This window comes from Artemia franciscana, chromosome 5 (genome assembly GCF_032884065.1).
Source record: "Artemia franciscana chromosome 5, ASM3288406v1, whole genome shotgun sequence".
Taxonomy (NCBI): domain Eukaryota; kingdom Metazoa; phylum Arthropoda; class Branchiopoda; order Anostraca; family Artemiidae; genus Artemia; species Artemia franciscana.
This window is the reverse complement of record NC_088867.1, coordinates 9,402,577-9,419,382: the sequence shown is the minus strand read 5'-3', so window position 1 is coordinate 9,419,382 and position 16,806 is coordinate 9,402,577. Positions and strand designations below refer to the sequence as shown.

At 34.9% G+C, this 16,806-nt stretch overlaps 1 protein-coding gene across 3 annotated transcripts in view; it reads left to right on the top strand.

The window, feature by feature from the left end:
- Nucleotides 1–16,806, top strand: part of LOC136026960 (uncharacterized) — a 167,858-nt gene that overhangs the window by 43,223 nt on the left and 107,829 nt on the right. For 2 of the 3 annotated variants that reach the window (XM_065703820.1, XM_065703821.1), the window contains exon 2: nt 10,035–10,589. In XM_065703820.1, coding sequence (XP_065559892.1) covers nt 10,035–10,589 — 555 coding nt within the window. Of the gene's footprint in view, nt 1–4,241; nt 4,302–10,034; nt 10,590–16,806 lie in introns of those variants that run through there. The other variant, XM_065703819.1, reaches the window with a different exon arrangement.

The window sequence follows — 16,806 nt, the reverse complement described above, 5'->3', positions numbered from 1 at the left end:
GATTATTCTTTATGGTTGATTGTGTATGGCTATGCTGTTTGACCTATGTGATTGTATGGATGAGTAGGGTTAAGGCCTCATTCAAGTGCTGGTCTATATTAATCACTAATTTAGGAAAACAGTCTTCCTTTTCTCCTTCTGTCTTTTTTTTTTTTTGTGTTTGTGCTGTTGAATTGGTGATTTCTCTTTTCATGATATATATATATATATATATATATATATATATATATATATATATATATATATATATATATATATATATATATATATATATATATATATATGCGTGTGTGTGTATGTGTTTCTTTTAACATATTCAAACAATCAGATTTCATTTTCTCCTTTCTTGGTACTTCAGCAAAAATGAACGTCTCAGATATCAAATAGACTAATTTATCATAACACTAAAAGAGAAAAGAAAGCGTCCTAAGCCTCCGATTGTTACAACTTTATCAAATAAAGAAAAGCCTTTTATCCATCATTCATCCTAAATTGATCTAGCTTCCGTTCTCCTGTGTAGACCACACTCTATGTCTTTCATCGGAATTTCATCAATACAATAGCTGCTCTTTGAGTGTTTATCAGTCTCTTTGTTGTGTACAGCTTCGGGCCTTAGAGTAATCGAAAAGCGACCAGCTTCCCTCTCAATACTAAGGGAATAAAATTGAAAGCATTGGTTCCGTTTGTGGGAGACACTTCCCAAAGATTAAGTTTTAGCTGAAAGTAGTTTAGGTTCTAGAACGACTGAACCCATGGGATATACGCCCAAAACTAAGTGCCTGAAAGATATTAATGCAATTGAAAGTAGTAGAATAGTTTAACGGATAAGGCTCCAATACTGTAAAAATTATGTACAGAAACTGTCACAAATTTGAGTAACGTTACTACCCTCCATTCCTTCTCATGGACAGGAAGTCATTCGCACTTAAAAATAAAATATATTGTAAGCATTTCTCTTTTATGATCATACCGTTGAAAAGCCACACAATTTTTGAAACCTCCAAAAATCAGAATCATTATATATTAAAATCCGTTTACTATTGTTGAAACTCTCCAGCAATAAAATGAAAAAACAAGTTAATTCAATTGAAAGTAAGGAGCTGCATAAAACTTAAAACGGACAGAAATTAATCGATATATAAGGGGGACTATCCCTCCTAATATTTATAACGTTAGCCACAAATAGTTTAACGGATAAGGGTCCAACACTGTAGAAATCACGAACTCAAAATGTCACAAAATTGGAGTAACGTTACTACCCTCCATTCCTTCTCAAGGGCAGGAAGTCCTTCGCACTTAAAAGTATGAATAAGGATAAGACATTCATACTTTAAAATAAAATACATTGTAAGCATTTCTCTTTTATAATCATAATGCTGAAAAGCCACAAATTTTTGAGTCCTCCAAAAATCTTTAGAATCCGTCTACTTTTATTGAGTCTCTCCAGTAATAAATGGAAAAAAAAGTTAATTCAAATGAAGTAAGAAGCTGCATAAAACTTAAAACGGACAAAAAATATTCGATATATATGGGGGACTATCCCCTCCTCCATACCTCGTTCTTCACACAAAGGTTTTTAGTATCTTAAAAAAGCCACTTATTCTAATGAAACAACTTTTGTGTTTCAGGAGTCGTTCTTAAAAAATTGGGACACAAAGTCAAACTTTGATGTAAGAAGTGAATTGTTGAGGAGCGGCATCCCCCTCATATACGGGATAATTTCTATTTTTCAAGTTTAAATGTTGCTCCTTCCTTTCAGTTGGATAAAGCTTGTTTTTTTTTATTTAATTTCTTATCTTTTTTCGAATAATGCCAGGAAATCCACTTCCCCCTCCATGGAAAATTCACCCCACAAAAATTATTCCATGGAAAGTTCCTTTCTAGTAAATTCCCCCCCCCCCCCCTCCCAGAAAATTCTTCAAGGATAGTCTCATCTTGGAGGAGATTTGCCCCTGGAAAATTCTCTTTAACCTACTTTCATTTCATAAAATTCAATTTTTCATTTAAATTTTGATTTTTCAAAATATTTTGCTAAAGCTCCCCCTCCTTTGATATTTTTCCCTAGGAATTCCCAATAATATGAAGTTTCTCCTATGGAAAATTCCCGCATGGCAAAGCTTTCTGTAAAACATTTCCCCATTGATAATTTCTCCCTCGGAAAATTCCCCCATAGAGAACTTCTCACGTAGTAATCCCCCCAGGGACAAATCCCCCAGAGAATTCCCAAGGAAAAATTTCCTTTTGAACATTTCCTCGGAGCATCTCCTCATGTAAGTTTAAGTTGCAAAGAGAAAGTAAGACAAATATAAAGAATTTCGTGTAGGAATGCTGGCAAATTCCTCCATGTAAAATATTCCCGTGAATGTTCGCCCCTAGAAACTTGTCTTTTGGTAGAAAATTATTCCGATGGGTGATCCCCCGAAAATCCACCCCCCTCAAAAAATGGTTATATACTTCCCAATAACAAATACTGTATGCAAACCATGGACAAATTTCATAACTTACAGCCCTTTACCCACGTACTCTTGTTCATGTCATACCCAGAGGTATTGTAATTTTTCCTCTCAACTATGATGAAAAATGGCAATCTCAAAATTTGAGGGTTCGATTTTCTGGCGCTTCCCATCTTTTTTGAAAATAAGGTATATTTTCTCCTGCTTCTATATTTTAAAGCGTAGGCTAACCTTAAATTACCTAAATTTTGTATATTTGGAATCAGCATAAAAAGTAAATTCTTTTGATGTATCTCTTGATGTTAAAGTTTCGCTTTTAGGGTTTCTGTTCCTATTGGGCCGAGTCGCTCTTTACCTACAGCCTGTTATCAAGAACTGTTTGATACTGAGCACTATACCGAGTGAAAAAATAGTGAATTATAAAAAAAAAATATCAATTTGAATTAGAAGAGCCCAGTATCGCAAGGATATTTAGAATGTATAGCCTAATTATATGCACATCCAGTAGCCTCCCCTGCTTGGTAGAAACAGGGGCGTTTCTAATATTAATTGCTAATATTTTTTTGTGTTATGTTTCTTTTTATTACGATAATCTTGTTTTCATATTTAATCCAAGCAATTGTGCTACAAATTACAGTCAGACCTTAAAATAAATTAAGGAAAATGAATGTAATGTAAAATAATAGGATAAAATACTTCTTTAGAATTAATACGATAAAATACTCCTTTAGGAGTAATCACCGTAATTTTTATCCAGTGCTGTTCTTCCTAAGCCAAGAAATCGCGAATATCTGCAATTCGCTATTTTGCGATTTTGAGTTGGATTTTTTTTTCTGTAATTGCTTATTGAAAGAAGAAAATGTTGGTTTCACTTTTTTTACATATTATTCTCTTATTTTGGTACAACATATGAAATTACTTCAATTTGTTGAATAAAAGTGTAGTACAAGTAAGGAGAAACTTTTTTTATGAGAATAACAAGATTCTGTAAATTTTACTGTTTCATTTTTAAGGAGTAAAAATCATTTTAAAATTTCAGCAATTTCCATCAAATTCTCTACATATATATATGTATATATATATATATATATATATATATATATATATATATATATATATATATATATATATATATATATATATATATATATATATATATATATATATATATATATATATATATATATATATATATATATATATATATATATATATATATATATATATATGTCCGGTTAAAGCGTCAAAACCAATGCATATTCCCGATAGATATATATGTATATATATGTATATATATACATATATATATATATATATATATATATATATATATATATATATATATATATATATATATATATATATATATATATATATATATATACATATATATATATATATATATATATATATATATATATATATATATATATATATATATATATATATATATCTTTTTTCTAATCTTTAAATATTTTATTTTATCAATATTTTTGTACGTACTCATATGCACATGTACAAGTCATTCCCCAAAAATCCCCTTTTTTGTATGCAGTAAGTGCGTGGGCCCTCTAAGCATTATGCCAATAAGTGAATGCATTATGCGTTTCCGGATTTGCAACAAATTCTTGGAATCCTTTCCAAAGGGATCAAAAAAGGTTTTTCTCAGCTTTCCTAGCTTGTCTTGTTTAAATCTAAATTTCATATGAAGTGAGAGTAGATTTACATGAACTCTTAAGTTATTCCACGCTAACAAGGTGAACAGTTTGCCTTTAACATTTTAGTATTGTTTTGTATATGGTTTGAAGATGAACGGAATATTTGTGTTAACTTTTGCTGTTTTTCATGGTAAGGAAGAAGGTCATAACTACGAAGCAACTTACTAGGGTAGCACAGTAAAAAGAAACCTCTAACAGATTAAGAAATTTACAGATCAAACCGTCACTGTAGTTTATTCCTGATAACTGTACAGCTGTGAATATTGGTTGCAACGATATTCTATCTTCCGACTGCACACCTAAACCAGATTAAATGATTTACCGGCATTCAAAAGTGTGTCCTTCTGACGTATTTGATACATGACTTCCACTTTGCTCACTCAAATCACATAGATTCAAATTCACAGGAGAAGGTGTTTAGCCCTTGCCCCAAAGTTTATATTAAATATATCTTCTTATTATGTAATTCTTCGAAATTAGTATCCTCCCTCAGAGCCAAATTTTCTTTCAGGTGAGCACAAGCTGAAATCTCTTCACATCTTCTTATGTTTTTTACACACTTGTCAATACGGTCCGCTTATTTTTGTTGTCATTTAGTTATAGTATCCCCCACCCTTTCATTGTAAAAGTTCGTTAACACAGGGCTTTCGATGCATTTTAGTCTTTGTTTGGTGCAGGCTCGATTTTGGGAAATTCATAATAAAATAGTACGTCATTTGAACGTAAATCACGTGAAAAATTGGAAAATCTTGAAAGCCGTCCCTATTTCCATCACTCGTGTACTTTCTTTTTGTGTTAGCTAGGTTATTGTAGAATGATTTGTCCCCAACCACGCGTTGCATTCTCGACCGAAGGCAGTGAATCAGGTGGTCGGTACTTGCGCAACGCAGACCATTGGTCAGAATGTGTAAGACTTTTTTGTTATTTTATTTTTAGAGTTAAATATTACAGAAATCCTCCGTTTAAACATGCATTCACGTCTCGACTGATTCAAAGCATTTTTCTGTATTAATATAGCTGCCTCAGGAATATAATCAACAGTTTTCTGGGGTAGGGGGGGGGGGATTTGCCAAAACAGTTTGAACAGGCAAATAATTTGCTCACTAGTGGATGAAGGTAAAAGGTGTGTGGGGGTGGAGGTATTTGCTTACCCTGACCATTAATTGAAACAAGAAAGTAATTACTCTTAGTATGTATGAGATCTTAAAACGCATATTGTCTTATGGCTCTTTGAGTTGCATCTTTATTAGGCTAATTTGTTTTTGAAATTTGTTTTCGAATTTTGTTTTCGAAATTTAAACAAAAAAGCAAATCGTATCACATATCAGCACATGCAGCCTATGAGGAATAATGATATAAAAACATTCTATTTTTGGTTACAATTTATCTTGAATAGATCTAAGCCTTTAGCCCTCCCCCTGTCTTTAAAATACCCTCTTTAAAGTACCCCGACAAAAAAAAAACACCAGAAAATACCCCCCCCCCCCGTGGACAATATCACGGGATATTTTTACTAAGTAATTTTGACGATGCTTGACTCTTTGTCAAAACAATACTTTCTAAAGTAATAGAAAGTGTAAGGAGCCGGGTGTTGAGGAGGGACAGCCCATTTCACCTACGGAATAATTTATTTTTGTTTAATTTTTAATGTTGCTCCTTACTTTCAGTAAAAACAGCCTGTTTTTTTATTTATATAGCATAGACTACCTTATAAATGAAATATCGATTAACACTGAAAGTTGCAACTGCAGCAAAAGTTGAAGCATTTTGGCAAGATTTTATTTTTCATTTAAAGCACTAGTTTTGTAGAAACGCAAAAAAATGGGTATGATGAGCACTGAATTATTTACTTTCTCTTTCGACTAAAAGTTAGGGCGATGGCTCAATACTTTGAATAATTTTAATGTTCTACTATATAAAAATTGCAAAAAAAATGTTTTGCTTTATATTTATGAATTACTGAATCAATACCTGTGAATTTTTTCCCAGCTTACCCGCTCTTCTCTAGGCGTAAGAAGAGGGGTGTGGAGTAAGCCTTTATTTATCAAAGAAAAATTTGAGAATGTGATTTATTCTTCTTTAAGTTTTTCAAGTTTCTTAGGATATTAAATTAGAATATATGCCCCTTGGTTACATAAAATTTACACCTTTCTTTGTATATTCCTCTTTTGCTTCATTGTGCATTGGAGCAACTCTAGTACTTTCGAAGATTTTGTTTTGTTTTAATCGCCTCCGGTGATATGTCACTTAGTAACAGTAGGAGATAGTAGTTTGAAACTTTTTCTGAAATAAGGTCTGTGAAACACAGAAGAAAATGCTTTGAATGTTGCAAACTTTTTAGTAGCTATACATAAAACCCCATTTCTATAATCTCCTAAAATAGAAAATAAAACGAGGCTGTCCTAGATTCAACTGGAAACTTTCAAAGAAGCTTGCAATATCAGACTTGCACCATATAGAGGAGTCCAAACACAATCCAACTGCTAAAAAGAGGAAGAATTTGTCAGATTTTTCATATCGACATATACCAGAGGAGACTTTCTGTTGTAAACCACTGTTATTTGGAAGCAAAATTAAATTCCCTAGTTATGTCCTTTGCAATTTTTGCCTTTTTTTTCTTAGAAGAAGGGGTTTGTGAGGTCTCGCCATCGTGACATTTACTTAGAAAAGTTGTCAGATTTTAAGCTTCGTTGAACTTGACGGGTAGGTTAGTAAAAGCTAGTTTCCTACATGTGCCTGACCTGATTCTGTGCATTTAATAGTGAAGTAGGCGGTCTAAACTTCTAAATTAAGAATATTTACCAGAGCCTGGTATATATGTTTTAAGCCTTTTCAGGCTTAAAAAAATTTTTAGCGGAAAACGATAATTATCTTTAATATTTTGAGTAGTCTTGCTTGGGAGTCATTATGACCTCTAATGGGTCTTACATATATTTACGTCTTTACGCAGTACCTGGCACACAAGGGGACAACGATGCCCTCGACGATGACCTCTCCAGTTTTTTAGACCTAAGATCTTGAAGGGGCGGCCTCCACAGCGCAATATTTTTTCGAGATAACATCTAAGTATCAGTCTGTACCACTCGTGTCATCCGACAGGAAAGATACCAAATGTCGTGGGGTAGGTGGTTTTCACCCATTCCCACAATATGTCCCAATAAGCTAATTCAACAGCTGTTTATTTTATTTAGTGGCTTTTTTGTCTTTTCCCATGTTAAGGCCTTGGTGATCTTGTCTGTCCAATGAATATCAAGCATGAGTCTGAGACATTTTTTTGTAAACCCCTTCATTAATTTTTTCAAGCTGCCTAGTCAACGCCCACGATTGCATCCGTAGACCTTGCGCAGAGAAAATACTTCTATTAAAGAGCTAGGGCTTCTATTAAAGAGCTATTAAGAGCTTCTATTAAAGAGCTAAGACGTTTCAAGCGCAAATAATAAGTTTGTTATTTTAAGAAAATAAGTGTTATTTTATGCTCAAGCCTCCAATAAGATTTAATTTTGCTTCCAAGACGTTTAAACTTTTAAACTCCTCGGAAATATCAGCACCAATTTTAAGAGTTGGGGGGAATTTTAAGATAGAACAGTTTTAAAGCCCTAATACCGCAAAGTTCTTCATAGCAAACCTTTATAAACAGACTCGATCACCGTTAAAAAGTACCAAAGAAACCGTTAAAAGAACACCAAAGAAAGCAACGATAATCTTCCGACAGATTCTTCAATTTTTCTCTCAAACTGAATATCAAATAAGCAACAGATAAACCCTGCCTTAAACAGTACTATTCAACTCCTTATTGCATCAATCGTCGACTGAATGCGGCTCAGCAGCACTTGATAGAGGACTATTCCTCCTACCCCACAAGTTATTACAGTCGACTTATCTGCAATTTTGAAATAGCTTCACTATCAAGATGGATGTTTATCCTTAGAAGTCCTAATTCAATCTAGGATGTTTAATAGTCAATTTTTAATCAAAATCAAGTAGTTGCAGGCATCAAGCCATGGCTAATTTTAGAAAAAGCCAAGGCAGATAGTCTAGGTGAGAGACAAATCTAACATAAACCCTTTTTAGGATTGTATAAAAATTAAGTCATGTCACTTGTTGATAGATAAGTCTATCATCCATCTGTCCATACATCACTGCTTAGGGAAGAACTAAGGTAGATAGTCATAGCACTAAGGGGTGAAAATATCGGATTGATTTTGGGTTGACGTGTGACGGACAATGTCCACTGAACTTGTATGGTGAATGAGGGACTGAATTTGCTGGGACTCAAAGGCGAACAAGTGACCGAAGTCTAATAGGCTTAAAATTAACTAAATCAATTAGTTGCGGACATCAAGCCATGGCTAATTGTGGATAAAGGCAAGACAGATAGTCCGGGTGAGAGGCAAATTTGGCATTAGCCTTTTCAGGATTTCATAAAAATGATGTTAATTCACTTGTTGTGATTTTGGGTTGACGTGTGATGGACAACGTCCACTGAACTTGTATGTCAAATGAGGTACTGAATTTGCTTGGACTCAAAGGCGAACAAGTGACCAGAGTCTAATAGGCTTAAAATCAACTAAATCAATTAGCTTCGGAAATCAATCCATGGCTAATTATGGATAAAGTCAAGACAGATAGTTCGGGTGAGAGGTAAATCTGGCATAAGCCTTTTTCAGGATTTCATAAAAATGATGTTATTCCACTTGTTGATAGACAAGTCTATCATTCATCCGTCAGTCCTTCATTTCTTAAGGTAGAACTAAGGAGCATAGTGCTTAGGGAGATTAAGACCAAGCAGTGAGTCCAAGCAAATTCAGTCCCCCATTTTGCATACAAATCCAGCAGACATTGTCTGTCACACGTCAACCCAAAATCAATCCGAACTTTCATCCTCTAGTTCTATGACTATCTACCTTAGTTCTGCCCAAGAAAATGATGTGTGGACAGATGGATGATGGACTTATATATCAACAAGTGAAATGACATCATTTTTATGCAATCCTATAAAGGAATTATGCCGGATTTACCTCTCACCCGCACTATCTGTCTTGGATTTTTCTACAATTAGCCATGGCTTGATGCCTATAATTCCTTGATTTTAATTAAAAATTAACAGAAAACTTAATTAAAATGAAAAGAAAGTAGTCGTGGGCATCAAGCCATGGCTAATTATAGAAAAATCCAAGACAGATAGCCGAGTGACAGGCAAACCTGGCACAACCCCTTTTTAGGATTATGTAAAAATGATGTTATTTTACTTGTTGATAGACGAGTCCATCATCCATCCGTCCATACATCAGTCCTTAGGGTAGAACTAAGATAGACAGGCATAGATTTTAATAAAACACTTGATTTTGATTAAAATCATGGAGTTGCGAGAATCAAGCCATGACTAATTTTAGAAAAAGGCAAGACCGATAGTCCGGGTGAGATACGAATCTGATCGGCAGCCATACGTGGGATGAGGTGTGTGTTTACTATAGGTCACACTATAGATTCTCTTGAAATACAGATTCTATGCTAAGAAGAGTTGAAAAATTGAAATAAAAAAGCTTATTTTACTGGGGATTTAGAGCAGATTTGTTTTGTCGTTGTTGTTTTTTTCAGTCAGATAAGCTTTTGAGTCTATATATCGTTATACTCTCATAGTGCTCAACACTAGGAAAAAAAATGCATATACATATATGCATAAGAAGTTAAGAATATGGCGTTGAACTTTACAGTCCCTACCGGTGACGCTAACCTCAGTTTAATGGTTTAAACCTCAGCAACCACCAGTGCCATGAGGGGCTGAGGGCCAAGGTTTGATTAGAGAAACTTTGAAGCCAAATAACTTTAACTTACTTAAACTCAACTAGTATTTCTTTTGCAGGAGTTATTAGCCAGCCTCCTTCAGCTTTGCAGCAAGAAGTAAATGAAGGTGATCACGCTAATTTTGACCGTCAAAATTTGCCTTTAACATCCCACCAGGCCTCGCATATGAGCCAGTCACTACATGGCGGAAGTGAACATCATCATCATCACGCAGCTCCACCACCAACCGAGGCTGAGCTGGCAAACCCTATGGAACTACCAATGACAGGGCAAAATCAATCAAATCATAGTGGAAATGGGCATGAACATCATCATCAAGCAGCTTCAGCAGCATCAACACATGGATCATCAAACCAGGTCATACATCCAATGACGCAACAGAATCAACCACCCCATGGTGTAATGGGACACAACAATCATCATGCAGCTCCAGCACCGTTAAAACCTCAGTTCTCTAGCCAAATAGCGCTACCAATGACAGGGCATAGCCATACTTCTTGCACTTTGCCGGATTCTCGGATACTTGACTGCAGTGCTTCGAGTCCAGAAACATTTTCTTGTAGTGTTTCAAATAAAACAGCATTGACAGGATCTTCCTCCAGTTTTACGCCACGTAAGTGAACTTATTTTAGTGTAAGGGTACATAATTATTTCTGGACAAAATAATGTATTTTAGGGCATAGTTTTATTATGATTTTAGATAAAAAAAATAATCCAAATTCTTTCTACATTTTTAGATAGTACTTAAAAAGTCAAATTAAACAGGGCTTAAAACTGTGTAGCTGAGAGTGTTTGGAAGTTGAAATAGTTAAAAAAAAATTTAAGTTATTAGAATCACAAGTGTTTTGTAAGAAATTGTAAGTGCATAGAAATTTTGTTTCTCACACTTTTTTCTAAATCAGAGGCAACTAGGTTATCATAGATTTCGCCAGAACACTTTGTATGAAAGGGTGGTTGCAGACACTTGGGAGGGGATTTGCTTGACTTGAAACTAAAAGTTAAAGTACAGTTTTGAGATTCAGAAATGATCAGAGACCCACTGGATCCCCTTTTCAAGTATTTTGTTCCCCACCCCCAAAGAAAAAAACAAAAAAAATTAACAAGACATACAATCGAAATTAGAGATAAAAAATTTTTCTAAAAGTTGAAATTTTATGTAGATATCCCTCTGGGGATGACAAGACCCCTACAGTCCACGGTACTGTAGTTACAATACAATTGTTGTAGTAAAAACAATTGCTAGTTTTTTACAAATTGGTTTTATAGTGGGAAAAGGAGAGCATGTTTGTTCTTGGGTGCACGCTTGGCTTGAAACTTCTATCTACCATCCTTTGGGCCAATGGGATCCTATAATTTGGTGGGTGACTTGAGAAGGTGCTTGGTGGCCAAGAAATTGGTTAAAAGAACCTCTTTTGTTTGAGAATTTAGCCCGAAGTCTTTGGGCTAAGAGTGTTGTTAAAAGCCTTTGTTTTCGGGTGGACTTTGAACTTTGAAGAATCGTTGTCTGGGCAAAGAAGACCATATATTTTGTTTTTTCTTTTGGAAGGAGAGTGTCAGGGGGCTCTGGAATTGAATAAAAGCCCTTTTGAGTTCAGAACTTGCAACCACCTATCACCGTGGCAACAGTAATCTAAGCATAATAAAATTCAGTTTGGTGGTATGGTCCCTCAAAACAGAGGCCAAACCTTTCATTTCTGGTCAGGTCTAAATTTAAGTTCTAAAGTTTTTCGGCAAAGAGGGCCTTGGAGCACAAGAAAAATTACAGAAAAGTAGTTGGATACCCCGAAAGAGCTGAAAAAGGACCAAAACTCCTTTTTTTGCGATTAGATTAATATCTGAAGCTAAATTTCCAGGACAAGTGGACGGTGATGTTCAGGGAAAATTTTAGTTGTAATGGGGCCCAAGAAAGTGCCAAAATACTTTTTCCCGGGTGAATACAGCTACACACGTCCCAGCGTTATTGTCTAGACTGTGAGGATCACACATTTTTTTTTCTTTTTTTTTTGGACGGGAGAGAGTTTAAGACACCCAGAAATGGATCAAATAACTATTTGTCTCCGATTAGTTTGAACGTAACTCGTAACTTTTTGGGTCAAGAGGAACCGAAAAAAAAGGCTATTTCTCTCCCAGAAAAGGACAAAAAAGAATTTCTGAATACAGATTTCGGAAACACAAGTATTTCCCAGTCAGCCATAGATTTACATACAGACAGAGCCAAAAAAATTTAATCAATAACGAAACATCTGGGAAGACTTTATGTTTTATCTATTTGTGCCGTCAAATATACGCATAGACTTCCTCTTAATATCCTATGCCAACCCATAAGCGCAATTTCAGCATTTCAATTAAGAGGGCAGGAGAGGGTCCACAACCGACGGGCATAGGGGTATGGACCACCCTTCAGGAAAACAGGGGTTTCCTGTCGCCCTTCCCCTGGAAATTTGTTAAAAACAAAAGCAAAACACAAGCGTATAGTAAACATGTTTTTAATCTGTCTGATAACTTATTTTTGGAAATTGTTCATAATGGATAACGAATACCAAACGATAAAGAAGTAAAGGAGGTGTGGGTTCTATGTATTCAACTGCACATTTCTTTTTCAAGCAATAACGAAGAAATGTTACTATTTATCAAACACCCTACTCGGTATATTAGAAAACAAAAAAACAATACGTAATAAACAGTCCAAAAACATGAAGCAAACATAAAATTAAGGTGGCAGGCCTACTTCCGTGCCTATCTGGCTCTTCGTCAGAATTCAGACTCTTCGTCAGAATTTTGGTGCCCAGCATGCGTGGCACGTCTCTGTTTTTGTACATTTACAATATGTGCCTATTTGTACCTGACAACACATAACCAGGCAAAAATTCAACCTGGCAAGACATAAACCAGTTTCTCAACAAACATTATCTATGGGTCTACTTAATAGATTTTCATATTTCCCAAATTATTCGATGGGGGAGTGCAGAACAACCCAATTGCCCCTTCCGATTAAATCCATTTCCTCCAAAGGTTGAAATTAAGCCAGTGCGGTAGCAACAGAAATGTATACATCGTTTGGGCTGATGGTTCAACTTGATATACGCAGAAAAAACAAAATATAGTCCGAATGTATATAGTAAAATGTCAATCATTATAACATATACTCAAGTTCTGAGATATATTCACCTATTTTCAAACAGTTCGTGGTAACGAACTGTAAGTAAGGAGCGACTCGACTCAATTGTAACCAAAAATCTGAAAAACAGAATTTTAGTAACAGTAGATACATCATAACAATCAGCTTATTGTGTTACAAAAGATAAAAAAGTATCGGATGAAAATTTGAGATAGCCATTTTGTTCAGTATAGTTGAAAGTTCAAACAATTATGTCTTTAGGTGTAAAATGACCACCCAAAGTCCATGTGGAGAGGTCTGTAAGATATGAAATTCGCCCATTGTTTACGCATAGAATTTGTTATTGAGCAGTATACAGACATATGGGGGGGTGTACAGTTTTACTTGGGGTGGATTTCTATAGGGGAATCTTTCTTGGGAGGGAAACTCCTGGGAGAGGTGAATACTTCATGAGTAATGCTACACCGGGGGGATTTGAGAGAATTACTATTCGAATTTCTTTTTAATTGTCTTACATTCTCTTTGTCAAATTTTCATGTAAAGATGTTCAGGGAGACTTATCCAGGGACTTTTTCTTGCATCGTTTGATTTCCTGGAAATAATTTCCAAGAAAGTGGGTATTTCTGGAGTAATTGAGAAACCGATTAGAGATTAAAGTCATATTCAAGTGAAAGAATGCTAAGGAGGATTATTTAGGCTTAGTCGTCCTTCAGCAAATTTACATGGAGAGGGATTCTCAACGTGATTGAAAGTGTCTGGAGGGAATTTAACGAGGGGGTGGTGCACTTTACGTTGAATGAAATTTCTACAGAGGAGTTTTCTGTTAGTGGTCGGGGTATATTTAACAGAGGGTGAGCCAGATTTAACGTCATTGTTTGAAAAACGAAAAAAAAATACTCCATATTTGAAGGGTTGCCCCAACCTCAATACCTTGCTCTTTACGCTAAAGTTTGACGATTTGTCCCAGTTTTTTAAAAGCGTCTACTGAAACACGCAGGCCATTTAATTAGAATAGGAAGCTTATTTAAAACTGCTAACAGATTTAGCGTAAAGAGTGAGGTATAACTATTGAGAAAGGGGTAACCTTCATATACGGAAAAAATCTGCAAAAATTAATGTGCAAATTTTGTTTAAATTTTTCATGTAAAGTGAGCCAAATTAAAACCTCCATCAGCTAAAAAATATTCAGAATTTATATACAAATAGTTTTTTAATTGAAAGTAAGGAGCGACGTTAAAACTTAAAACGAATAGTAATTATTCCGTATGTGAAACGGGCTGTCCCCTCCTTGACACCTCGCCCTTTACGCTAAAGTTTTTGTTGTTTTAAAAAGTAGAGTTGTGACAAAGAGTCAAAATTTAGCCCAAAGAATGAAGTGTTGAGAAGGGGATATCCCCTTTCATATACGAAATAATTTCTATTCGTTTTAAGTTTTAATGTCGCTCCTTACTTTCAGTTAAAAAACGTTCTTTTTTATTTTTTTATATATACCTTGATTGTACAAATGATTACCAACTGTATCATTTGTTATCGGAGTGCTAATGCTGACTAAAGGAGAAAATGGCCAAAGATATGCTTTCCTATTTCCTTGAGTTCATAACTAGAAACGCCAAAATTCTTTACTAATATAAGGAAGGCTGCGCTCATTTACATTTAAGCAAAAGAATTTTGTTTTCTTTCCTTAGTAACTAGAGCAAGGAAACAGCTGAAGACTCTATTTCAACTTCCTATCCCTTATTAAATATAATCTTGTCTTAGAAAAGCTTGAAGCAGATTAGAGACTTCGCCTAATTTCAGCTTTGTCTTAGAAAATTGAGGTTACTCCATAAATAATGCTGACTAATTCTCATTTGAATTTTAGGCCAGTGCGTGCTTCAAATTGCTAAGCTCTAGTCTCAAGCACGTTTTGTTCATGAGACAAATAATTTTGAATGGGATTAGAATTTTGAAATCGCCCTATTTTTTTTCGGCGCAACAACACTGGTTACCGTATTTAAGATTAAAAAGAAAGAGTTGTTTTTTTTAAATGAAAGTAAAGAGCGACATTAATGATATGAAATCATTCCGTATAGTAACGGGGCTGACCTCTCCTGAATCCCTGCTCTTTACTCTAAAGTTTGATATTGCATTAAAAAAACACTTTTTCCACCTAAACGTCCGTTGTGTTTGAATTGCTGGTCTTAAAGAATTGGAACACAAACTCAAACTTTAGTGTTAAGAGCAAGGGACTGAACAGGGTATAACCCTTTATGGAGTAAATAATTTCTTCTCGTTTTAAGTTTAATCTTTTTCTTTGGATTCGTTTCAAAAATTTGATCTCTGTTCGTTTTAATAGCAGGCTCATGGCTACTCTAAATGTGAGGAGGGCTACCACTCCCTCAATTAAAGCTCTTTAAATGAAATTTAGCTTTTGCACAGCAGTATTTCAAGAAAAATAGCTCGTTTGTTGTATTTAATTTCCGAATTAAGTACAATTATCCAAAATAAACCATAGTCTGTAATATAGGAAGAGTTTTCGCCCCCCAAGGAACTCATCCAGAGTCCGTAATCATCTGAAAATTAATCTATTACAAACAGCAAAGGAGAAATTTCACAAATCTAGAAATCGCCCTTAGGTTTTCATACATATTTAATTTCATTCCATAATTTCAATCAAGATCGCACCCTTTCTGGGGGATCTTCATTCTCATTTTTAAAATTATGCAAACTTTTATGTATTATGAAATTTTAATGAACAACTTTAAAAAAACATTCCATATACTAGGAATCAGTGTGAATGATAGATTTCGTTGTTGCACATATTGCAATCAAAGCTTCGTTTTTAGAGGTTTGATTTCATAATCAAACCTCGTTGCTCTTTACCTACAATTTGTTGCTACGAGTCTGATCCAAAGCTCTCTTAAATGTGAAGATTCTCTTAGACCGAAGCTCTGTGAATGCACGTGTTGCTATCAAAACTGTTCTTTTTAGAGTTCTGGTTACTATGAGTATGAGTGACTCTTACTAACAGCCTGTAATTCGCTGTCACGAACTCGTTTAAACGCAGATGCTTATATTATAAAAATATAAAAAGGACTGTATGTTTCCATTTAAACGTAGATAGTAGTATATCCTCCTCAGCTCCCAGATTTCACAACTTGCTAAGATTGGGCAAGAAGGGCACTATAAGGTACCCTAAAAGAATGCTGGTTGTGTCTACTGAGAGCTTTTATCCATATCGATTCCTGATTCCCTTTGTCCATAATTTATTTTCCTTTTGCAATATTTTTTTAATCCTCCATAATTTAAATAGGGATAGCCTCCTTACACCCTTGCTACCTCCATCCTCTATCAAATAGGGACTGCTTTGTTTCAGCTGTAGGCTGCGTAGGGTAGTAATCTATTTTTTACCATCCTTCTCAGCTCCCAGACTTCACAACTTGCTAAGGCTGGGCAAGAAAAGCATCATAAGGTACCCCAAAAGGATGCTGGGTGTGTCTACTTCGAGCTTTTATCCATATCGATTCTTAATTCCCTTTGTCCATAATTTATTTTCCTCTTGCAATCTTTTTTTCACCTCCGTAATTTAAATAAGGAATGCCTCCTTATACCCTTGCTACCTCCATCTTCTATCAAACAGGGACTGCTTTGTTTCAGCTGTACGCCACGTAGGGTAGCAATCTATCTTTCAACATCCTACTTAGCTCCCAGCTTTCACAACTTGCTAAGATTG